General features: G+C 41.4%; 1 protein-coding gene across 3 annotated transcripts in view; it reads right to left on the reverse strand.

The window, feature by feature from the left end:
* The window catches only part of csmd3b (CUB and Sushi multiple domains 3b), a 1,935,846-nt gene that overhangs the window by 84,334 nt on the left and 1,826,568 nt on the right, over nucleotides 1–24,944 (reverse strand). For all 3 annotated transcript variants that reach the window (XM_087986040.1, XM_087986041.1, XM_087986039.1), the window contains 4 exons: nucleotides 10,466–10,651; nucleotides 4,041–4,235; nucleotides 3,253–3,426; nucleotides 2,884–3,057 (listed from right to left, as the gene is read on the reverse strand). In XM_087986040.1, the coding sequence (XP_087842166.1) occupies nucleotides 2,884–3,057; nucleotides 3,253–3,426; nucleotides 4,041–4,235; nucleotides 10,466–10,651 (729 nt within the window). The remainder of the gene's footprint in view (nucleotides 1–2,883; nucleotides 3,058–3,252; nucleotides 3,427–4,040; nucleotides 4,236–10,465; nucleotides 10,652–24,944) is intronic.

Here is a 24,944-nt window from a genome sequence, read left to right on the forward strand (position 1 = left end):
CTCCCTATCTCTCAATCAAGCTTGCCAACTTGGTCTGTGAAACTCCCAGAGATCACTTTCACTTCAAATCCATGGCTCCTCACCATGATGTATCACATGCAATACCATCTCTTTCATCAGTCCTTGAGATTTCTAACCAAGATGGAAACCTAGGCTTAACTCAATTAATGGACTGATGTCCACTAACCAGACAGGTATGCCCTTGACTTTTTCATCAGGTGCATGGACACTCCAGGGCACAGAGAAATCCTGTCAAAGAGGTAAAAATTAGTGGCAAAAAATGTATGCTAAGTAGATGAGTTGCAGTTAAAAGCAGACAGAGAGGACACAAAAGAGATTTTGTGAGACATCAAAAAAAATTAAAAAGACAAAGGGTAGCTATAAACTCAAGGAACATGGCACAACACAGTAGCACATGCTAGAGGCACATAAATAAGTTGGGAATTTGGAAAAGAGATGGATAGGTCAAAATCACGGGCACAAATAATGCATTGGCAGAGAAAAACGTAATTACTTTAGTTCAGTATTTACAAGAGGGAGAGAGAGGGGATAGACTTGAAGTTATATAACCACTTATTTTAAAAGAGAAATGAGAATTTTTAAATAAATGAATGAAACTCCAAAGACAATAAAGCTATTGTCTGGAAAGTGTATATCATCCAATTTAAAAGAAATTTGAGAAACGAATAAAGTCATTATTGTCAATATTTGGTCATTCTATTTCATTAGAAAGTTGTATTGTCAGCATTTTGGAAAATAGATAACATTATGATAATCTTTAAGAAGGAGATAGGAAATATCCAGGTCTACAACACTGTCAGCTTAATATTGACGGTATGCAAAAATAATGGAGAATGTAGGAAAAGTATTTAGAGATGAAAAATGGGTAACATGCATTAAGTGTGATGGGGCTTTTCCCTGTAGAGTTTCTAATAAGAACATTGTGTTATTCTCCGTTACTGGCAATACCACCAGGAGTCAGATCCTAGTGAATCAGTAACCACCTCTCTCTCTTCCCCACTTAGTCTGGTGGCAAATCCAGTGGAATTTGTTAGGTGGTTTCCCTGTATGACAAATAGATGAGATCTTTAAATTGCTCCTTCAAGACTTCATTTAGTTGTCAGGTGGAAGGTCTACCATCCAGCCTTCGCATCGTCAGCCTGATTCTTGGGATTAGGAAGAAGATTCTTGTACCCAGCTTGCAGTCAATTTGTATCTCACCACCCAAACAAATAATTTGCCCTACTGATGAACTCACATCTGGAGAGGAGAGGGACTGGTGGCACTACGTTTTGCCCAATAATTAGCATTCAGGATGGATTTCAAAAGGAAATGTTTTGCTTGAGCAATCTAGTGAAATTCTTTCCAGAAATTGTAGTAATGTAGCAAATGTAATGTATCTAGATTTCCAAAAAAAAAAGACTAAGGCCAGAGAAGTGGAATCAAGGGCAGACAGCAAAATAGATAGCAAGCAAGACAAAAAACAAGGAGCAGCAGTTTCAAACCGAAGTACAGTGCTGGTACCACAATGGTTTTCAATTTATCTTAGTGGATTTTTGCTTTTGAAACTAAAGTACATTTTCAAGTTTGGGGACACCATCAAATTGGGGACATAGTCAGTAGTGAGGAATATAACAAAAGTTATAAGAAAGCATTATAAATTTGGAGAATGGGCAGTTATACATTTAAAAATTTTAACCCATAAGTATGAGGTAATACATTTTGGTAAGAAGCATTAGAAAATCTACACTTTTTCTAGAGTGGATAGAATAGAAAAATAAAGTAGTTGACTTATTGTCATTGAGTATTGGCTAAACATTAAGAGAACACTCACTGAATGGGTATAAAGTTAGTGGGAATGCATAAGTATAGCTATGGGAAAGGATAATCAGGCTCATCTTCCTTCCCTTGTATATCAAAGGGCTGAAGGCTGACCTTAAAATGGTATTAAAATTTTTGAAAGGTTTTGATAATGAAAACACATAAGTTTTATAAATTGTGGAAAGAGCAAAAAAAAAGTCAACAATATAAAATGGTCACCAAGAAATCAAATAGGGAATTCAGATGACGTTTCTTTATTTAGAGAACATCAGGAATGTGGAACTCACTGCTTGAGGAAATGATTGTGATGAATTGTATAGATGCATGCAAGGTTTGGTAAGGAAGAAGGGAATAGAGGGATCAACTGATCAGTGTCAGATGAAGAAAGTTGAAAAGCGGTTAGAATGAAGCATGGATGTCAACATGAGCTACTTTGGTCAAATTACCTCCCTGTGTGCTGTATATTTTATATAGATGCTCTGTGGTTGAAGCACTGATTTGGTATCCCATACATTTTTGGTCAATTATCATGGAAGTGAGGTACTTATTTGGACTTTGCATACAGGCTTCCAAACACATTGCATTTATCCCATATGTGCAGAACTTGCCTCATATTTTTTTTGAGATTACTTACAGTGTGGAAACAGGCCCTTTGGCCCAACAAATCCACACCGACCCTCCGAAGACCCATTCCCCTCCATTTACCCCTTCACCTAACACTACGGGCAATTTAGCATGGCCAATTCACCTAACCTGCACCTTTTTTTGGATTGTGGGAGGAAACCAGAACACCCAGACCTGGGGAGAATGTGCAAACTTCACACAGACAGTTGCCTGAGGCGGGAATTGAACCCGGATCCCTGGCGTTGTGAAGCAGCAGTGCTAACCACTGTGCCACCATGCCGCCCACATATGTAGTGAACTTCTGGCATTCCTAGCAATTTTATGAGGAGTGGGGAATAACTCCAGAATATAAGGTAACCACTACATTACTAATCCTCATATTGCAGAGCTTTTCTTCATTGGAATCTCAAGAAACTAGAAAAAGAAATGTTCACTTACGCACACAGATTGGTAGTTGACCAGACCAGTTGTGGTCTTGTTGACATATCCGTACAGATGAACCAATCAGACGGAATCCAGGATTACATTGGTAAACCACTGTATCTCTGTAACCATAATTCTCCCCAATGACTTGACCATTGACTATTGGATCTGGAACTCCACAGTGTCCAGCTTAAAACGTTAAATGAAAAGATTAAGCACAATTTCAATCTCTGGAGGAAAAAAAACTTATCAGACTTACGATTTAATATTTATGATTAAGCAATTCAGTTTTGATTTTGGAGTACATTTTAAGCTGTATGATCAGAAGATGTATTACATTCGATCTCTTCAATTATGTATGTTATGTAAAGGATACCATCATACCTAAGCATCTAGTTTCAGTTCCACTCCAAAGCCCTGATGCCAAGCATTCTCTCACAGTTGAGCCAACCAATATGTAGCCTGCATCACAGGTAAAGATAGCTGTTGCTGCAAAGGTTGTTTGAGTTCCGATCTTTTTTCCATTTGGTGGATGTCCTAGTTCTCCACAAGAAATAACTATCAAAGGAAAAGGAAAAAAAAAAGAGTTGCACATCAAACAGTAACTTTCTCAAGAATATATGGATACAATATATTTGTTATGTCAAATATCTTACTAAAAATTGACACACTGGACTTAGGGAGTGTTTATTCACTTTAAAATGCTGTGTCATGCAATGGGGGGTTCAACATTGTGCCTGTCATTTTCACTACAATTTCCAAATTAAGGTAATTCTCATAGAGGAAGATATGCTCTTAAAAGGACATGACAGCTGAAGACTTTTTTCAGTATTTCCCAAGGGACTTCCTGAAGGGACTCTCTAGAGGGGTGTTTAAACACAGTTTCAATAAACATAGGAAAAGAAAGGGATAAAATACAAGTCTTACAATGTTTACAATAAAACACACTTGATAAAAATTTAAGTATTCAGCATGAAAATAAAAGTTTAGATGATGGCACTACTCAAACAATCAACTAAAAATTGACTCATAGAAGATCGAACTATGCTAGATTTTCCACTATTCAAGTGTTTAAATATGCATTGATTGCATTATGGCGTATTCTATCAGGGAAATTTTAATGAAAACTATTGAAAAGAAAGTGAGTTGAAACAATTTTAAATGGTAGATACTTTGACAGTGTGGTCTTTCTCTCCCCCAGCTCCAAGTTCCATTAGCCAAACACGTGATAGTAGTTGGACCAATTCGATAGTAGCCAGGGTCACAGGTGAAGACAACCTTTGTTCTAAATTCATAATGTGAACCATTCACCACTCGCCAACTCCCATGCTCCAGAGTGAAAGAACTGATGCCAGGGCAGGTCACCACTTGTATCAGAAAGAAGATAAAAAGATTGATGAGAACATTGTAAAGTCCAGATACAGTTGAATGTAATCTGTACTGTATGGCTAAACAAAGTAATTCCATGTAGAAACTGGTAAAACTTTGGTAACAATGCAATATAAAAGTATGCCAGAATTTTCTCTCAGTAGTGAACATATTACTGTAGCCAGTACTGTATTTGTCCACACACAGGGTGTGCACAGGATGTACAGTTGTTGGTGCACCAAGTGGTGCAGAACCTTTACAAAGGGGCAAATAACTGCATCCTCAAAACCATCAGTAATAAGCAGTGTGGAGTTTGAACTGGCAAATAACTGAAAAATTTGACTTATGTCAAATCAATTTAAAAGAATGAAATAAAGTCAGGGAAGAAAGATAGGATTGAAAGAGAGAGAAAAATAAAAAAAGATATAAAAGCTAAGTTATATAGTCTCCAGCAATAAATAAAATTTGAAGGAAAGTGATTCTGTATTTGTTTAAGTTACATTTCAATGCCTGAAAATTTGTTTAATAATGATAAAGACTAATCAAACTGTTAAAAATGTACTTCTACTGCATGGACAGCCCCAATTTTCTTTCTGATGTTAACGTCCTTTTATAACATAATTCTGCATTTTAACAAATTTTTGTGTAATTCTCCCCTTCACCATTAGCTCTAAAGCAAAATCTGACCCAACATATTATGCATCTTTAACATCAATGCCTGGTAATGATGACTGTCTCTTGCTCTGAAACCTAATATGATAACATAATATTAGAGGGTGATAAACACCCTTTGGAAGCATTGTAAATATCATAATGGTATTTGCAAGGCTTCTAAGGGACATTTATAATGTGAGTTCAGGAAGGCATCAGTGTAATCTTTATTTAGATCTCACTCTGGAGCACAGAAAAGTGTGACTCCACAGTCTCTGGCCTTGAATTTAAACCCTGTACAGGACAGCTGACGGAGGTATTCACTGATATCTTCAACCTTTCCCCCACCTGCTTCAAGAAGATCACCATCATCCCAATTCCAAATGAAGTGTAAGTAGTGTGCCTTAATGACTACTGCCCAGTGGCTCTGACCTCCATAATCATGAAGTGCTTTGAAAGGCTGGACATGACCCACATCAACTCCAGCCTCCCAGCATGCCTCCATCCCCTGCAACTTTCCTACCGATGAAGGAGGTCCACAGCAGATGCCATTTCCCTAGCTCTACACTCATCCCTGGGACATCTGGCTAATAAGGGCACCAAGATCAGACTCCTACTCATCAGTGGCATAGTGATTAGCACTGCTGCCTCACAGCGCCAGAGACCCGGGTCCAATTCCCGCCACAGGTGACTCTCTGTGTGGAGTTTGCACGTTCTCCCCGTGTCTGCATGGGTTTCCTCCGGGTGCTCCAGTTTCCTCCCACAATCCAAAAAATGTGCAGGTTAGGCGAAGGGGTAAATGTTGGGGAATGGGTCTGGGTGGGTTACGCTTCGGCAGGTCGGTGTGGACGTGTTGGGCTGAAGGGCCTGTTTCCACACTGTAAGTAATCTTATCTAAACTGTAGCTCCATCTTCAACATCATAGTCCCCTCCAGACTAATCTCAAAACTCTGAGGTCAAGGTCTCTGCTCCCACCCTATGCAACTGGATCCTCAGCTTCCTAACCAGTAGACCAGAATCAGTGAAGATAGACAACTGCACCTTCTCCACAATAACTGTCAACACTGGAGTTCCCCCGAAGGATACATTCTCAGCCCCCTGCTATATTCCCTGTACACCCACAACTGTGCAGCCAGATTCTGAAAAAACACCATCATGGTAGGACAAATATCAAACAACAATGAGTCAGAATACAGGAAGGAGAGTGAGGGCTTGGTGTCATGGTACAATGATAACAACCTCTCTGTCAATGTCGGCAAAACAAAAGAACTTACCATTGACTTAGGATGAAAGGAGAAGGATACACCCCTATCTTTGTCAATGGAGCTGAGGCAGAGAGGATTGAGAGCATCAAGTTCCCTGAAGTGACGATAACCAACAATCTGTTCTGGACTTCCCACATAGATGTGATGGTCAAGAAGGCACAACATCGTCTCTTCTTCCTTGGGCGGCTCAGGAAATTTGGCATGTCCTTAAGGACCTTCACCAATGTTTACAAATGCACCATAGAAAGCATACTGTCCGGGTGCATAATGGTCTGGTCCAGCAACTGCTCTGCCCAGGGCCACAGGCAACTACAGAAGGTTGCAGAGCCCAGATCATCACGGAAGCCAAACTGCCATCCATGGACTCCATTTACACCTCTCATTGCTGTGGAAATGCTACCATTAAAGACCCTTCCCACTTTTGTAATGATCTCTTACAACCTTTTTCATCAAGCAGAAAATATAGAAGCTTCAACACACACACCACCAGGTTCAAGAACAGTTTCTTCCCTGTCATTATTAGACTGCTGAATGGAATCTCTAACTTCAAATAATGTTGATTTAGCTAGTGTTGATCTTGCTTTGCACAGTTGTAACCTATGTGCCTTGGCCCATCTCAGCACCCATGTGATCTGTATGCCATTGCTTGCTACGATATGCCTGTACTGCTTGCAAAATAAAGCTTTTCACTGTACTTAGATACATATGACTACAATAAATTAAACCAAATCAAATCATTGGAATTTAAATATGGAGAGGAGATGACCTTCATTTCTAAACGTTTCATTTGAGATCAATAGGTTCAAAGTCAGTCCAAAACTGAAGGACGTCTAAAAAATAATCCAGAGTGCTCTGCACATGATTGGAGAACAAATCTAGTAAACCTAACAAAATAGGAAGGCATTGGCCTTGTGGTATTATCACTAGACTGTTACTCCAGACAACCACATAAGACTCTGGGGATGCGGGTTTGAATTTCATCATGGCTGATGATGGCATTTGAATTGAACAGAAAAAAACACTGGAATTAAGATTTTAACAATAACCATGAAGGCATTGTCAATTTTCAGAGAAAATCCATCTGGTTCACTAATGCCCTTTATGGAAGGATCCTTACCTGGTTTGGCCTACATGTGAGGGCAGACCCACAGCAATGTGGTAGACTCTTAACTGAGCTCTGGGCAATCAGAGATGGCAATAAGTGCTGGCCGAGCCAGTGATGCCCACATTGCAAGAATGAATAAAAAGCAATTAGATTAGATTACTTACAGTGTGGAAACTGGCCCTTCAGGAGAAAGTGAGGTCTGCAGATGCTGGAGATCAGAGCTGGAAATGTTGAGAATGTGGCTGAACGAGTCCACACCAACCCACCAAAGACCAACCCACCCAGAACCATTCTCCTACATTTACCCCTTCACCTAACACTACGAGCAATTCAGCATGGCCAATTCACCTAACCTTACAAATGTTTGGACTGTGGGAGGAAACCGGAGCACCTGGAGGAATGTGCAAACTCCACACAGATAGTTGCCTGAGGCGGGAATTGAACCCAGGTCTCTGGCGCTGTGAGGCAACAGTGCTAACCATTGCACCACCATGCTGTCCATGAATTGATGGACTAATTGAACAATTAAAACATACCAAATTTAAATTCAAATTTAGAAAGCAGAGTGTATTTTCTTTCAACTTCTAAGCATAAAAATCTCTAACTATTGGATAGATCACAATACGCAAAACATAATGCAACAACCTCAGTTGTGGGCAGATGAAAATCAGAAGAAAAGGCACAGAGTTGAAAATCTATCCTTAACTCCCACCATCTTGACTAACTCAGGGACAATGAAAATTGAAGGCAGCCTTCCCACCCAGAGGTCCTATTTCAGGATATTTCAAGCAGAACACTTAGCCCAGGTGTTCCATAGATTGGTGCCTGTCAGCTTGAGACAGGTAGTGGTGGGGTAAAGGGTTGGGTGACGAGTGTTGTTTTATGCTTTCTCAATCAGGTATCTTATAAGTCCTAAAGGGACCTGCTGTAAGCAGCAAGAGCTGCTCTTAAACTATGCCACCCCTCAAACCTTTGTCACATAAGCTACTGGGGTCTCCCCAATTGCCATGACAAGAATGTCCTCTTTAACTCTCCTCCGAGGCTCCAGGGCTGCGCCTAGGCCCAGAAATGTCCGGCACTCACGGGGTGCTAATGGGATGGAACATCGTTGGCCTTCTGATTGACTAATAGATTTGAAAGCGAAGCCTTTGCTAAATGTATACGAAAGGCAGGTAAGAGTGCCTTACTGGAATTTAATTCCAACGGGGTTCCTGGAATTCATCATCATGGATTACCTCCAGCTGTTTATTTCATCTCAATGTTAGCAAGTAGCAAGAACATGCAAAAATGTTTCTACTGATGGGATCATTAAATTTCCCAAAGCACAATGGTCCAAAGGATTCACAGTAAATGAAGCACCTCAGAAGTTGCTAATGTAGATCCATTCGCACACAGGTTCCACTAAAAGTAATGAGATAAACAATAGGCAAATTTGTTTTTATGGTGGTGGTTGAGGGATAAATATTGGCCCTGACACTGGAACAACACAACTGTTCCTCTTTGAATAGCTCTATGCAACATGCAATACCCATCTGAAAGAATAGTCAAGACCTGGCTTTGACATCTCATCTAAAGAGACACTTCTGACACTGAAGCCTTCTCAGACAGTAGAAGTTCAACAAGGTAAATTAAGTTTTCAAATCTCTGGATCCACAAACTTCTGACTCAGTGCTTAGACGCCAAGCAATTGAGACAAATAGTGAACAGCAAAGTTAAAGCACCTTTGGTTATAAATAGAATCTACCAATGTCAGAAAAATAGAAGCTTTATCTCCTATAATCAATAATGACTGCAAATAGCATTAAATCATCAGTGGAGACAGACACAGAATATATAATAACTGGATGTGATTAACTCTGAAACCAAAGTAAACAGATAATCATTTCATAGAGTCTTAGAATAATAGACCATTGTGCTTGTGCCTTTTAACTCTAGCCTTTCAATTTCTCCTCTTTCAAATATTTATCAATTCCCCTTTGAAAGTTATTTTGAAACTGCTTCCATCATCTTTACAAGACGTTCCATCCAAATGAGAAAAATCTGTCCGCAAAAAATTCCCTTCTGGCCTCTCATTATTTTGTCAATTGTCTGAAATCTGTGTCCTCTGATATTGGGGACAGTTTCCCCAAGCACATCCTTCAAATCCTTCATAGTTTTGAACACTTCAATCAAATCTCGTCTTCACCTCTCATGCTTCTAAAAACAACAATTCCAGTTTCTTTCGTCTTTTGATGCAGGTCTTTTATCCCTGCACCTCCACTGCATCCCTTTTAATGTTTTTGGTGTACTGCTGAATGCTTCACTCCTGGAAGTCATCACAATATTCTAGCTGATGCCTAACCAGTATGTTAAAAATAATCATTCATGTGACTGCCAATTTGACTCATGTGTCTATGAAGTTTGTTTTGACGTCCCTCACTGATTTCCAACTTTCATGTCATTTCCAAATGTTGAAAGTATACGCTGATTTATATCAGAAAGAACAGTAGCCTAAACATTGATCCAGGGGAGCTTCACTGAACAATCCTCACCAGTTTTAAAAACAACTGCTCACCTCAATGTGCTTTTTTTACATTCTTAAGCCAATTATCTATCTATGTAGCCACCTCAGCAATTATTTAAGTGAAAATTACTTACATTTTTCATAAGACTGGAGACTAGAATATCAACAGAGCAATCTGTAATTTTGTGTGGTCAATTCTTAAAATGCACAGAATAGTGCTTAAAAGTCAAAGAATTATGTGAAACTGCACTACTTCCACAACAAGGATGCTGACCACAATGGAATGCCGAACTGATACCCTCTTTTACATGTAGACATTTATGTCACCCAAGAGGTTTGCACTAGTGCAAACATGAGCTAACACAGAAACAGACTCAAATAGCTTGTAATTAGAATATTTGGAGATTTGCTTAAGAATAACATATATTTGTTTGAAATTTCTGGCACTTTAATACACTCATATGCTGAAACTGGGCATAGGTATGCAAATGTGTGAAAAATTCACACTTAATATCCAAACTGCCCAATTTCAATGTGAAGGTTAGATTGCATAACTTTACAACATCAAGGCATAATTTTCAGCATAAATTTTGAAGATTAGATGCAATATATTTGTAAGTTTTATCCATGTGCAGTTTAACTTTAAAACTAACAGCACAGCGCAAATGGAGAGGACTTGCCAGATAGGTTTCTTAGGTTCCTTACCCATACACCGCGGTGGTCGGTTCTGATTGCTCCATGTACCATCCTGTTGGCACACTGCAGTGGACTGCTCCTTTGATGAAAGTTGATAGCCGTCATTGCAAAAGTAGCTAACTCTTGTGTTTACTGAGTAATCAGTTGCAAATACTCCTCCATTCACTGATGCTTTAGGTACACCACAAGATATTGCTGGAACAAATGAAACATATCATGAAAGATGCTCAAGACCAAAATATTTTCTCTGTCAATATGAATTAAAAATATTCAATTAGTCATTTTTTCAACATCCGTCAACTAATGTCTGCTTTTCCACAATAGCACAGTTGATATTGTAAATTCTACATATGGTGGGTGGTGAGCGCTCAGCTCTCTTGTATCATTGAACAGTATAATTCACTGGTGCTCCAAGGCATTAAAACCATATTGAAAAGTGAAGTTTTTCTTCATTTGTTCATTGGATATGGATGGCACTTATTTTGTCAGCATTTATTGCTCTGGAAAAAAATGAAGTGCTGCCTTCTTGACCCACTGATTATAATAGTGAATAGAAACTGTCTTTTTTTCCCATTTTGTTACCTTGTGAACACAACAGTATTGAAAGGTAACTCATCTCTCCATTATCCTAGTTGAGGCTCATCGGAATGCTTCAGAATGAATGCTCATCAATACCCTGTCACCCTGGATATCTTCATAGTACCTTGTACCAATTACTTAGGGTCACTGCACAGCTCAAACATTTGTATTAAAAAGCAGTTACATTAGACATTATAAATTAGTGAAAAGCACAGAATGAGAAACTCCCACATCCTATGAGTGAATAAAAAAATCTTAGAGTGTGTTTCCACACCAATGCGGCTGACAAGAATGGCCACTTAGGTAAAAGCTGGTGATAATAACACACCACCACAACAGAGCCTCTGGCTACTGGCTGCTCCACAGTTGGCAGAGCATTCTTGTTGCTCCCCTCACTGCGGTTGTCTTTGAACATCAAACTCATAAGTCCCCTTGCATTTCCACTGGCACTACCCCTTCATTACAGGCCACATCATTCACTACTCAGCTCTCAATTTTGCTCAGGGAATAGGACAGCAAGTGACACACCAAAAACTCCCCGGGTTGTCTATTTTCACAGGCACCGGGCACCTACATAAAACAACACATGAAGCAATGATGCAAGTTTTATATCACTGCTGCCAGTAAAGTGGCAAGAATAACTCCGACAATTGTAATGGCAACAAACACAGTATGAAAACTATATTCTTTTCATGAATGAATCCAGGTTTCCACAATGTCATGACTCAGTTGGAAAGAGTGCACTGATAATTAAACTCCCAAAACTCAATAGAGTCTTAGAGTCATAGAGATGTACTGTACGGAAACAGACCCTTCGGTCCAACTCGTCCATGCCGACCAGATATCCCAACTCAATCTAGTCCCACCTGCCAGCACCCGGCCCATATCCCTCCAAACCCTTCCTATTCATATACCCATCCAAATGCCTCTTAAATGTTGCAATTGTACCAATCTCAACCACATCCTCTGGCAGCTCATTCCATACACGTACCACCCTCTGCATGAAAAAGTTGCCCCTTAGGTCTCTTTTATATCTTTCCCCTCTCACCCTAAACCTATGCCCTCTAGTTCTGGACTCCCCGACCCCAGGGTAAAGACTTTGCCGATTTATCCTATCCATGCCCCTCATAATTTTGTAAACCTCTATAAGGTCACCCCTCAGCCTCCGACGCTCCAGTGAAAACAACCCCAGCCTGTTCAGCTTCTCCCTATAGCTCAGATCCTCCAATCCTGGCAACATGCTTGTAAATCTTTTCTGAACCCTTTCAAGTTTCACAACACCTTTCCAATAGGAAGGAGACCAGAATTGCACGCAATATTCCAACAGTGGCCTAATCAATGTCCTGTACAGCTGCAACATGACCTCCCAACTCCTGTACTCAATATTCTAACCAATAAAGGAAAGCATACCAAATGCCTTCTTCACTATCCTATCTACCTGCGACTCCACTTTCAAGGAGCTATGAACCTGCACTCCAAGGTCTCTTTGTTCAGCAACACTCCCTAGGACCTTACCATTAAGTGTATATGTCCTGCTAAGATTTGCTTTCCCAAAATGCAGCACCTCACATTTATCTGAACTAAACTCCATCTGCCACTTCTCAGCCCATTGGCCCATCTGGTCAAGATTCTGTTGTAATCTGAGGTAACCCTCTTCGCTGTCCACTACACCTCCAATTTTGGTGTCATCTGCAAACTTACTAACTGTACCTCTTATGCTCGCATCCAAATCATTTATGTAAATGATAAAAAGTAGAGGGTCCAGCACCGATCCTTGTGGCACTCCACTGGTCACAGGCTTCCAGTCTGAAAAACAACCCTTCACCACCACCCTCTGTCTTCTACCTTTGAGCCAGCTCTGTATCGAAATGGCTAGTTCTCCCTGTATTCCATGAGATCTAACCTTGCTAATCAGTCTCCCATGGGGAACCTTGTCGAACACCTTACTGAAGTCCATATAGATCACATCTACTGTTCTGCCTTCATCAATCTTCTTTGTTACTTCATCAAAAAACTCAATCAAGTTTGTGAGATATGATTTCCCATGCACAAAGCCATGTTGACTATCCCGAATCAGTCCTGGCCTTTCCAAATACATGTACATCCTGTCCCTCAGGATTCCCTCCAACAACATGCCCACCACCCTGGTCAGGCTCACTGGTCTATAGTTCCCTCGCTTGTCCTTACCACCCTTTTTAAACAGTGGCACCACGTTTGCCAGCCTCCAGTCTTCCGGCACCTCACCGGTGACTATCGATAATACATATATCTCAGCAAGAGGCCCAGCAATCACTTCTCTAGCTTCCCACAGAGTTCTCGGGTGCACCTGATCAGATCGTGGGGATTTATCCACCTTTAACCATTTCAAGAAATCCAGCACTTCCTCCTCTGTAATCTGGACATTTTGCAAGATGTCCCCATCTATTTTCCTACAATCTATATCTTCCATATCCTTTTCCACAGTAAATACTGATGCAAAATATTCATTTAGTATCTCCCCCATTTTCTGTGGCTCCACACAAAGGCCGCCTTGCTTATCTTTGAGGGGCCCTATTCTCTCCCTAGTTACCCTTTTGTCCTTAATATATTTGTAAAACTCCTTTGGATTCTCCTTAATTTTATTTGCCAAAGTATCTCATGTCCCCGTTTTACCCTCCTGATTTCTTTCTTAAGTGTACTCCTACTTTCTTTATACTCTTCTAAGGATTCACTCGATCTATCCTGTCTGTACCTGACATATGCTTCCTTCTTTTTCTGAACCAAACCCTCAATTTCTTTAGTCATCCAGCATTCCCTATACCTACCAGCCTTCCCTTTCACCCTGACAGGAATATACTTTCTCTGGATTCTTGTTATCTCATTTCTGAAGGCTTCCCATTTTCCAGCCGTCCCTTTACCTGCGAACATCTGCCTCCAATCAACTTTTGAAAGTTCTTGGATTAGTGGTACTGGAAGAGCACAGCAGTTCAGGCAGCATCCAAGGAGCTTCGAAATCGACGTTTCGGGCAAAAGCCCTTCATCAGGAATAAAGGCAGTGAGCCTGAAGCGTGGAGAGATAAGCTAGAGGAGGGTGGGGGTGGGGAGAAAGTAGCATAGAGTACAATGGGTGAGTGGGGAGGGGATGAAGGTGATAGGTCAGAGAGGAGAGGGTGGAGTGGATAAGTGGAAAAGGAGATAGGCAGGTAGGACAAGTCCGGACAAGTCATGGGGACAGTGCTGAGCTGGAAGTTTAGAACTAGGGTCAGGTGGGGGAAGGGGAAATGAGGAAACTGTTGAAGTCCACATTGATGCCCTGGAGTTGAAGTGTTCCGAGGCGGAAGATGAGGCGTTCTTCCTCCAGGCGTCTGGTGGTGAGCGAGCGGCGGTGAAGGAAGCCCAGGACCTCCATGTCCTCGGCAGAGTGGGAGGGGGAATTGAAATGTTGGGCCACGGGGCAATGTGGTTGATTGGTGCGGGTGTCCCGGAGATGTTCCCTAAAGCGCTCTGCTAGGAGGCGCCCAGTCTCCCCAATGTAGAGGAGACCGCATCAGGAGCAAGTAAAGCTTTGATGGATGTGGAAGGCTCCTTTAGGGCCTTGGATAGAGGTGAGGGAGGAGGTGTGGGCACAGGTTTTACAGTTCCTGCGGTGGCAGGGGAAAGTGCCAGGATGGGAGGGTGGGTTGTAGGGGGTGTGGACCTGACCAGGTAGTCACGGAGGGAACGGTCTTTGCGGAATGCGGAAAGGAGTGGGGAGGGAAATATATCCCTGGTGGTGGGGTCTGTTTGGAGGTGGCGGAAATGTCGGCGGATGATTTGGTTTATGCGAAGGTTGGTAGGGTGGAAGGTGAGCACCATGGGCGTTCTGTCCTTGTTACGGTTGGAGGGGTGGAGTCTGAGGGTGGAGGTGTGGGATGTAGACGAGATGCGTTGGAGGGCATCTTTAACCACGTGGGAAGGGAAATCGTGGTCTCTTTGAAAGTTCTTGCCGAATACCGTCAAAATTGGCCTTTCTCCAATTTAGAACTTCAACTTTTTGATCTGATCTATCCTTTTCCATCACTATTTTAAATCTAATAGAATTATCGTCACTGGCCCCAAAGTGCTCCCCCACTGACACGTCAGTCACCTGCCCTGCCTTATTTCCCAAGAGTAGGTCAAGTTTTGCACCTTCTCTAGTTGGTACATCCACATACTGAATCAGAAAATTGTCTTGTACACACTTAAGAAATTCCTCTCCATCTAAACTTTTAACACTATGGCAGTCCCAGTTGATGTTTGGAAAGTTAAAATCCCCTACCATAACCACCCTATTATTCTTACAGATAGCTGAGATCTCCTTACAAGTTTGTTTCTCAATTTCCCTCTGACTATTGGGGGGGTCTATAATACAATCCCAAAAGGGTTCCTTTCTTATTTCTCAGTTCCACCCAAATAACTTCCCTGATATATTTCTGGGAATATCTCCCCTTAGCACAGCTGTAATGCTATCCCTTATCAAAAATGCCATTCCCCCTCCTCTTTTGCCTCCCTTTCTATCCTTCCTGTAGCATTTGTATCCTGGAACATTCAGCTGCCAGTCCTGCCCATCCCTGAGCCATGTTTCTGTAATTGCTATGATATCCCAGTCCCATGTTCCTAACCATGCCCTGAGTTCATCTGCCTTCCCTGTTAGGCCCCTTGCATTGAAATAAATGCAGTTTAATTTATTAGTCCTACCTTGTCCCTGCCTGCCCTGACTGTTTGGCTCACTTCTGTTCTCAGCTGTACCCGTCTCAGATCGATCTCTTTCCTCACTATCTCCCTGGGTGCCCCCCCACCCCTACCCCCCAACCTTCCTAGTTTAAATCCTCCCAAGCAGTTCTAGCAAATTTCCCTGCCAGTATATTAGTCCCCTTCCAATTTAGGTGCAATCCGTCCTTCTTGTACAGGTCACTTCTACTCCAAAAGAGATTCCAATGATCCAAAAATGTGAATCCTTCTCCCATACACCAGCTCCTCAGCCATGCATTCATCTGATCTATCCTCCTATTCCTGCCCTCACTAGCTCATAGCACTGGGAGTAATCCAGATACTACTACCCTTGAGGACCTCCTTTTTAAAATTCTACTTAACTCTCTGTAATCTCCCTTCAGAGTCTCAACCTTTTCCCTTCCAATGTCATTGGTTCCAATGTGGACAATGACCTCTTGTTGGTCCCTCCCCCCACCGTGAGAACATTCGGCACCCTCCGACATCCTTGATCCTGGCACCAGGGAAACAACACACCATTCTGCTTTTTCTCTGCTGGCCACAGAAACATCTGTCTGTACCTCGGACTACAGCATCCCCTAACACAATTGATCTCTTGGAAGCCGACGTACCCCTCGTTGCATTAGAGCTCGTCTCAATACCAAAAACTTGGCTGTTCATGCTACGTTCCCCTGAGAATCCATCACCCCCTATATTTTCCAGAACAGCATACCTGTTTGAAATGGGTATATCCACAAAAGACTCCTGCCTCCCTCTCTTACCCTTCCTGGAGTTAATCTATCTATCTGAGACTTTCCCCCCTTTCTATAACTGCCATCCATCACATACTGTAGCTGTTGCAAATTCCTCATCGCTTCTGTTTGTCTCTCCAACCGATTCACTCGATCTGATAAGATTTGCAGCCAACAGCATTTATTGCAGATATAATCTGCAGTAACCCTTAAACTCTCTTTAAACTCCCACATCTGACAAGAAGTACATATCACTGCAAAGGTTATTTTTGCTCCTTCACAATCTACAACCCAGAAAATAACACTGTCTTATTCCTCTACAAAAACTGCCCCAGGTTAAATTAATAGCTATAGCTTATATTTTAAGTTTAATCAAGAGACTTATCTCCAAAAACATATAATCAAGAAAGAATCCACTGTACCCACTCCTGCAGCCTTCCTATTGGACAGACTTAAAACAACAATTAACTTATCTGATTCTGTGCTGTGAACTTCGCCCAACAGTTCCTCCAAGATTAGTTGTGAATTTCACTGTTTGTTAATTTTCCCAGATGCACTCCGATGTCCAGCGATACACGAATTCAAACAGCAAAGGTGGTAACTGTGCAGGTTTTTGTTTCTCTCTCTCTCTCTCTCCTGCACTGTCCTCACCATGTGCTTCCTTTGTCTGCCCTTCTCCCTTTTAAACTGCTGTTGTTTTGACTTTTTTTTCCCAAAGTTCCAAAACAATGCAACAGCATATAAAACAGTAATTGCTGCTCCTGGAATTCGAGGAAATCATGTCCAACACCTAAAATACCTCAAAAAAAGGAGCAGCTCTTACAGCCAGAAATTTTTCCCGTCCTCCAATAAGCCATCACAAATGTATAAAACCCATTTTAACCACTGAGATGATCAAATCACCTGACTGCTGGTCAGGACAAAAACAATCCAACTAGGTTTCATGATGAACAAATAAACTATTTATTGTAAACATTTTCATTCTTTGATACAAGATGCTACTGGGTTGAAGGTTTGTGGATTATTTAAGTGCACTGTACTCACAGATCTGTTTTTAAGAAAAAAATCCACCTCACTGCTCTGAAAAGTATCATTATGTGCGCAGCTAAAGCCTACAGAACACAATTCTACCTGATCTTCCAACTCCAAAAAAAACTCTGCTTGGATTTTGTTTTGCTATAGTTGTGCCCTACTTACATTTTTCAATTTTTCATCTGAAAGGAAAAGAATTTTATGCTTTGCATGCTTCCATCCTTTAAGAGATGACACAGCATCTTTTAATGTGTTTCATCACTAGGTAAGCACATGTACATGCAAAGGAAACTCAAGAAAATTGCACTGTCTTGCAATTGCCTGTCACATGTGCAAGCAATGTCACATTGCCTTCCAAATTCTTAAACTATTCCAAACTAATCACATTCTGATAATAGATCTGCAGTTGCATTTCCAGCAACAGAAATACTTTTTGTGTTAAATGAATGACTTATCAAGCTCCATCAAAACAATTTGAGAGTTAAATATTGTGAAAAAGGATAAGGGGGTCAATTGTCAACATATAACAGGGCTCAATCTAGCCAAAAATCATCCAAGTGTTTCAAGCAGTTTCTCTCTATGTCCAAAAGCGTTTGCTCATGTCATCATCCCAAAGTCGCCACATGAACTATTTAGCACATTTTATCGTCTGATGTTAGCCCACTTCTCCCAATCATTTAGAGTCAGGAGTATACACCACTGCTGGGATTAGCACTATTCCATAATTTAAATTCTATTGCTCACCTGACCAAGGGCTGGTATTAACCTACATGATTCATCCTTGACATGCAGACAAGTGGAAATTGATTACCCTGATTTGCAGACAGGGACTTCGACATCCTGCCGCATGGTGTGGTGCCCGAACTGCCTTGGTTAATGGTCCATCAGAATGCCCAGTAATGCTCACAAAATGATTATTGACCTTCACTATGCTGGTTAGGTGTGTGCCACTATCTGCTCTCTGATACCTTGCACTCCCTCTTTCTTTGCTACTACATCCAACATGTCTCGCAACCGTACTTCTCGTGATGTCACCATCTCTATCCCACAGCATTAACCTCTGCACTGTCTGTTCACTTACTGAGGAGATCTCACTGTTAGCCCTATCTGCATCAGCACAAACAGATGTGCCACCCACTTTCACCTCACTTAATCCCTCCTTTCATTCTCATATCTTAAGTTCATGATATTTGTTCATCATCAGCTCATTTTTCACTATCAGCTGTGTGCACCAATCTCTGTCAAGCTGTAACTAATTGATGGTACAGATCCCACTTCTCCTTAATGCTACATGATGTTCAATGGGTCAAGGTGTGAAGCCAGCAGTTCCTCCACCACGTGCAAACAATAACATAGTTGATATTGTAAATTCTACATATGTGGGTGGTGAGCACTAAGCTCCCTTTTATCACTGAACAGTACAACTCACTGGTGCTCCAAGGCATTAAAACCATGTTGGAAAGTGAAGTTTTTCTTCATTTGTTTGTAAGTGGCACTTATTTTGTCATCATTTATTGCTCTGGAAAAAGCAGTGAAGTGGTGCCTTCTTGATCCACTGATTATGATAGTGAATAGAAACTGTCTTTTTTTTCCCATTTTGTTACTTTGTGAACACAACAGTATTGAAAGGTAACTCATCTCTCCACTACTCCATCATCCTAGTTGAGGGTCATCTGCATACTTCAGAATGAATGCTCATCAATACCCTGTCTCCCTGGATATCTCTATAGTACCTTGTAGCCACTACATGAGGCCACTGCACAGCTCAAACATTTGTATTACAAACAGCTGTAATTAGCAGTTAGATTAGACATTATAAATTAGTGAAAAGCACAGATTGAGAAACTCCCACATCCTGTGAGTGAATAAAAAAAGTCTTGGAGTGTGTTTCCACACTAATGTGGCTGACAAAAAAGGCCACTTAGGTAGAAGCTGCAGAACATTGCAAGTTACTGCTACTTTGACAGCTAGATTCCATCTTTTCAGTTATATAGACATTACCAGTGCAACACAGACATGAATGGGATTCACTCATTATCTTGCTCAGGAGTGCTTGCAGTCAGGATGTGGATATACGATAAGCGCGCACTGTTACCTTCCATCTGTCTGATTATGTGTAGAATTATATATTGATTATAATCCTCTCTGCATTCCAACATTCCGACTGCAACCTCCACAATTGAATCCCCCAGTGAGCCATATAGTTGCATCTTAATATCTACACTAGAATAGTTAACAGCTAAATCTCAATGTGGGTAATGGGATAACTTTACAGGGACAATAGGCTACAGTGCAAGGTAGAACCAGGCACTGCGAATTAAACAGGAACCTGGTGACAAGGTCTGATTAACCTTTAAGGTTATCAAGGTGACTAAATGAATGATAAAAGGGAAGACAATGAAATAGATGCATCTTGTTGATACAATCCTTGGATGGATAATCTCAGAGGCATGAGGGTCCTGGTTGGAGTCAAACTTTCCAGAAGATTAAGAGAAAATATATAAAAAAAGAAGAGTGTTAAGACATTGATGGTGATAACGAGGAACAACCATCACAGAAGCAGGACCTGCCCCCTGAGCTCAGAGTTCAGAAAAGAAGGATAGACTCAGCTGAATGATTAGTGCCTGCCCAGCTATTCCTCACCAGAGTGGGTAATACCCAACTCTCAGTCATGAGTCCGAGGGCACTTGGTTTGGAACCAGCACATTTCTTTTCCTTTTTGCTTCAGTGTTAAATCGACTCGGTGATAAATGAAGAAATAGATTGAAGGGACAGTACAGGGTGGAATCATTGTGATCATTGGTGTTGATCTGGGAAGGGCAACAGACATCATCAGCCTTCACCCCACAACATTAACATCTTATGACCTTTAATGAGTGTCTTCTTAAACAAGGGTGTCATATTTGCCATTTTCCCGTCCTATGGAACCGTGCCTGACTCTAGTGATTGCTGAAAGATCACCATTAATGCCTCCACAGTCTCCTTAATTATCTCTTTCTGGTTTGTAGCTCATCCAGCCCAGCTGATTTAGCCATCTCTTCAGACCTTTCAGCTTCCCCAGCACCTGCTCTGTAGTGATGGCCTCCACATTCACCTCTGCCCCTGACTCGCTTGATATTCTGATATCCTATTGGTGTCTTCCTATTCAGGACCAAGTACTTATTCAAATCTTCTGCCATTTCTATGTTCCCTATTACTACTTCTCCAGCCTCATTTTGCAGCAGGCCAATATCCACTCATGCTTCACTTTTTGCTGTTATATATATCCAGAAAAACTCCTGCAATCTCCTTTTATATGACTAGCTAGCTTACCTTCATAGTTCATCTTCTTCACCCTCATAGAATCCTTACAGTGTGGAAACAGGCTATTTGGCCCAACAGGTCCACACTGACCCTCCAAAAGCATCTCACCCCTACCCTATTGCAGTTTCCCATGACTAATGCATCTAGCCTACACACCCCTAAACACTATGAGCAATATAGCATGGCCAATTCACCTAACCTGCACATCTTTGGAACTGTGAGAGGAAACTGGACCACCCAGAGGAAACCCACACAGATATGGGGAGAATATGCAAACTCCATACATTCACAGAGACACAAAGATCCTGGTAGGAGCCCAAGGCTGGAATCGAACTTGGATCCCTGGTGCTGTGAGGCAGCAGTGCTAACCACTGAACCGCCGTGCCACCCTTATTGCTGTTTTAGCTGTTCTCTGCTGGATTTTAACAGCTTCCCAATCCTCTAATTTCCCACTTATCTTTACCACATTGTATGCTACTTTTCTGTTACACTTATGCTGTTGCTGACTTCTCTTATACTTCCCTTAATAAGTTTCCACTTCCTTGAGATGAATTTGTGCTATGCCTCCTGAATTACCCCAAAATCTCCTGCCATTGTTGCTTCATCATCTTCCCTGCTGGTCTCCCCTTCCAATCACTTCTGGCCATCTCCTCCCTCATCATACCTTTACTCGGCTGTAATATAGCACATCTGATTCAAAATTCTCCCTCTCAAACCCCAGGGTGAATTCTATTATATTATAGTCACTGTCCTCTAAGGGTTCCTTCACTTTGAGCTCCCCAAGCAAGTCTGCCTCATGACGCACCATCAAATTCAGAATTGCCTAGAGGGCTCTACCTCAAGTTTCTCCAAAACAAAATCGTGCAAACATTCTATGAATTAGTTTCTTGGGATTTGCTACCAATCTTATTTTCCCAGTCCACTTGTATATTGAAGTCACCCATAACTATTGTAATTGTGCCTATCTTATACATGTTTTCTATGTTCTGATTAATTTTCTGTCACACATCCTGACTAGTGTTAAGAGCCCTGTACATAACTCCCATTGGAGTCCTTTTCTTTTTGCGGTTCCTCAACTTCACTCACACAGATTCTATGCCTTCTGATTCTGTATCACATGTCGTTCTCAATTTAATTTAATTTCCTACTGACCAGTCAATCCTGCCCTTCTGCCCATCTGCCTGTCTTTTTGATTGGACGTGTCTCCTTGGATATTTAGTTTTCACCCTGTTCCTCTTGCAGCCTTGTTTCTATGATTCCCATAACATTTTACCTGCCAATTTAAATCTGCGCTACAAACTCATTTACTTTGTTTTGTGCACCGCATGCATTTAAGTACAGCACCCTCAGTTCTGAGTTGACATTGTCCCTTCTCATAGTTGTTCCCTTTCTTGCTGTGCCTGAAGTTAGATTCCAGAGCCTTTCCATTCTATCTGACCTGTTACTTGTTTTGGAATCTTTCGTAACCCCTACTAACTCCTCCCCACCTTTAATGTTTTCCATAATTTTCCATGTAAGAACCTGCACTCTCTCCGCGCACCCCCCTTTTAGCTTGAAGCTTTATCCACAGCCTGAGTTATGTGATTCTCCAGAACTCTGGTCCCAGCATGATTCAGATGGAGCCCATCCCATTAGAACAGTTCCTTCCTTCCCCATCTCTGGCACCAATGTCCCATGAATTCAAACTTATTTCTCCCAGATTAATCTTCGAGCCACGCAATTACTCCTTTAACTAATTACCTCCTGGCTCAGGTAGTAATTTGGAGATTTTTCTTTGGTTCTGCTTTCCAATTTAGCCCCTTGTTGCACGTATTCCCTCAGCAGAACCTCTTCCTAACCATGTCATTGATACCTTTGTGGACCATGACAACTGGATCTTGTCCCTCCTGTTCTAAGTTCCTCTGCAGCCTTGATGAGATATCCTGAACCCAAGCAGCAGGAAGGCAACATAGCCTTCAGGACATGCAATCCTCACCACAAAGAACAGCATCTATTCCCAAGACTCTATTATATCTGATCACAACTCTATTTCTCTTCTCCCCAGTGTTGAATGGCTCCCTCTACTGTAGTGCTATGGTAAGTTTGCCCATCCTCCCTACAGCTCCGGCTCTCATCCACACAGGAACCAGGAGTCTCAACCCTGTTAGACAAGTTCAAGGGCTGAGAGAAAGTGAGGACTACAGATGTTGGAGTACCAGATTTGAAAAATGTGATGCTGGAAAAACACAGCAGGCCAGGCAGCATTCGAGGAGCAGGAGAATCAACGTTTCGGGCATTCATGAAGAAGGGCTTATGCCTGAAATGTCGATTCGCCTGCTCTTCAGATGCTGCCTGGCCTGCTGTGTTTTTCCAGCACCACATTTTTCAAGTTCAAGGGCTGAGGCTACTTCAGCACTACCTCCTTACTCCAGCTACCTGCCTTGCTGGTAGTCATACCTTCCTGTTCTGACAACTGAACAAATTTGCAGCATTTGATTTAAGTAGTATGAATGCCTCACAAAACACAGTGTCCAGGTAACTCTCCCCTTCCCAATGTGTTTGGACCTATCACATCAACATATCAGCTCCAAGCCAGAGTTCCTCCAGCAACAATGATTTTCATATTTAGAGTCAAACTTTCCTCCTATCTGTGTCCCAAAATAACACCTTTTCTTTTTATGGATCTGTGATTTTTTAGAATGGTTATCCAAATTGATATTTATTTGTAACAATGCAGAAACTAAGATGCTGATATGTCAGTTTTCTGTGACTTCCTTGGAGGGCTACAACAATGTAATCGCTGAACACTTTCAACCATATTTGCCCGCTCATTAACTGCAAATTGCAATGCATTGTAGGCTAGGTTACAACACAATTAGGCCAATTAAGCTGCATATATCTGTCACTGATTGCATTTTCAAATTGCCCAACAGTTTTGAGCTGTGCATGTACTTTTTCATATAATTTTGATTTTGGCAGTGGTGAGGGAAGATGCAATCGAGAACATTAGCCTCTTTAAGGGAGTCAAGAATGTGGTGCTGGAAAAGCAGAGCAGGTCAGGGAGCATCCAAGGAACAGGAGAATCGACATTTCGGGCATAAGCCCTTCATCAGGCCTCTTTAAGGGAATATGATTTACTCTGTGTCTCCCTGCAGCAGGCAATTTGGAACCTGATTATAGCCTCTCAGCTGAATCAGGGACATGATCAATTGTGAGTTTACGAGCTCAATCAGTGGTCAGTTAAAATCCACTGAGTGATATAACCAGGTTCCTCTTTGAAGATTCAATTTGTAGTCTGCTCACATGATCAAAGCAGAAGAAAATGAGGATTGCAGATGCTGGAGATCAGAGTTGAAAGTGTGGTGCTGGAAAGACAGAGGAACAGGAGATTTCTGATGAAGGGCTTATGTCCGAAATGTCGATTACCCGGTTCCTTGGATGCTACCTGATGCTGTGTCTTTCCAGAACCACAGCCTTAACATTATCAAAGCACAACTGCACGTTGAATTCAGGCCTGAAAGGATCCCCTAAAGAAATTATTAAATTGTCTTGCCTGAAAATTCTGCACTCTTGACCATTCCCATCTGGAAATAGACCAATGGCATAAATCTGTGATTTTAAGATTAAAATTGGTATAGACCCATTCTTTCACTGGGGAGCAATCGATTAACTCATGTGTGATTAATTTTGCTGAAGACATGAAATTCTACTTTCTCCTAGGCAACGCTGCTGAATTGCTGAATGACCATTAGCTGAATTATCATAATCCTACCTTGAAACTAGTGAGGATTTACTGGTAAAAATTGAATAACATTAATTTACCATTAGCTAAGTTAATGGTTCTAAAGTAAAAATAAGTATATGAGACTGCTTTAAATTAAAATATAATAGTAGTGAATTGTACAAATCAGCTTTTTGGCTTCATGTTTTTAACATGATGTCTGATCATTTGTTACAAAATAATGCTCTTTTCAATGGATAATAGAGTCATAGAGATGTACCGCATGAAAACAGACCCTTCGGTCCAACCCGTCCATACTGACCAGATATCACAACCCAATCTAGCCCCACCTGCCAGCACCCGATCCATATCCCTCCAAACCCTTCCTTTTCATGTACGTATCCAGATGCCTTTT

Source organism: Chiloscyllium plagiosum, unplaced genomic scaffold (genome assembly GCF_037043375.1).
Source record: "Chiloscyllium plagiosum isolate Xiang-an unplaced genomic scaffold, Cpla_swu_hap1 HiC_scaffold_4, whole genome shotgun sequence".
Lineage (NCBI taxonomy): Eukaryota > Metazoa > Chordata > Chondrichthyes > Orectolobiformes > Hemiscylliidae > Chiloscyllium > Chiloscyllium plagiosum.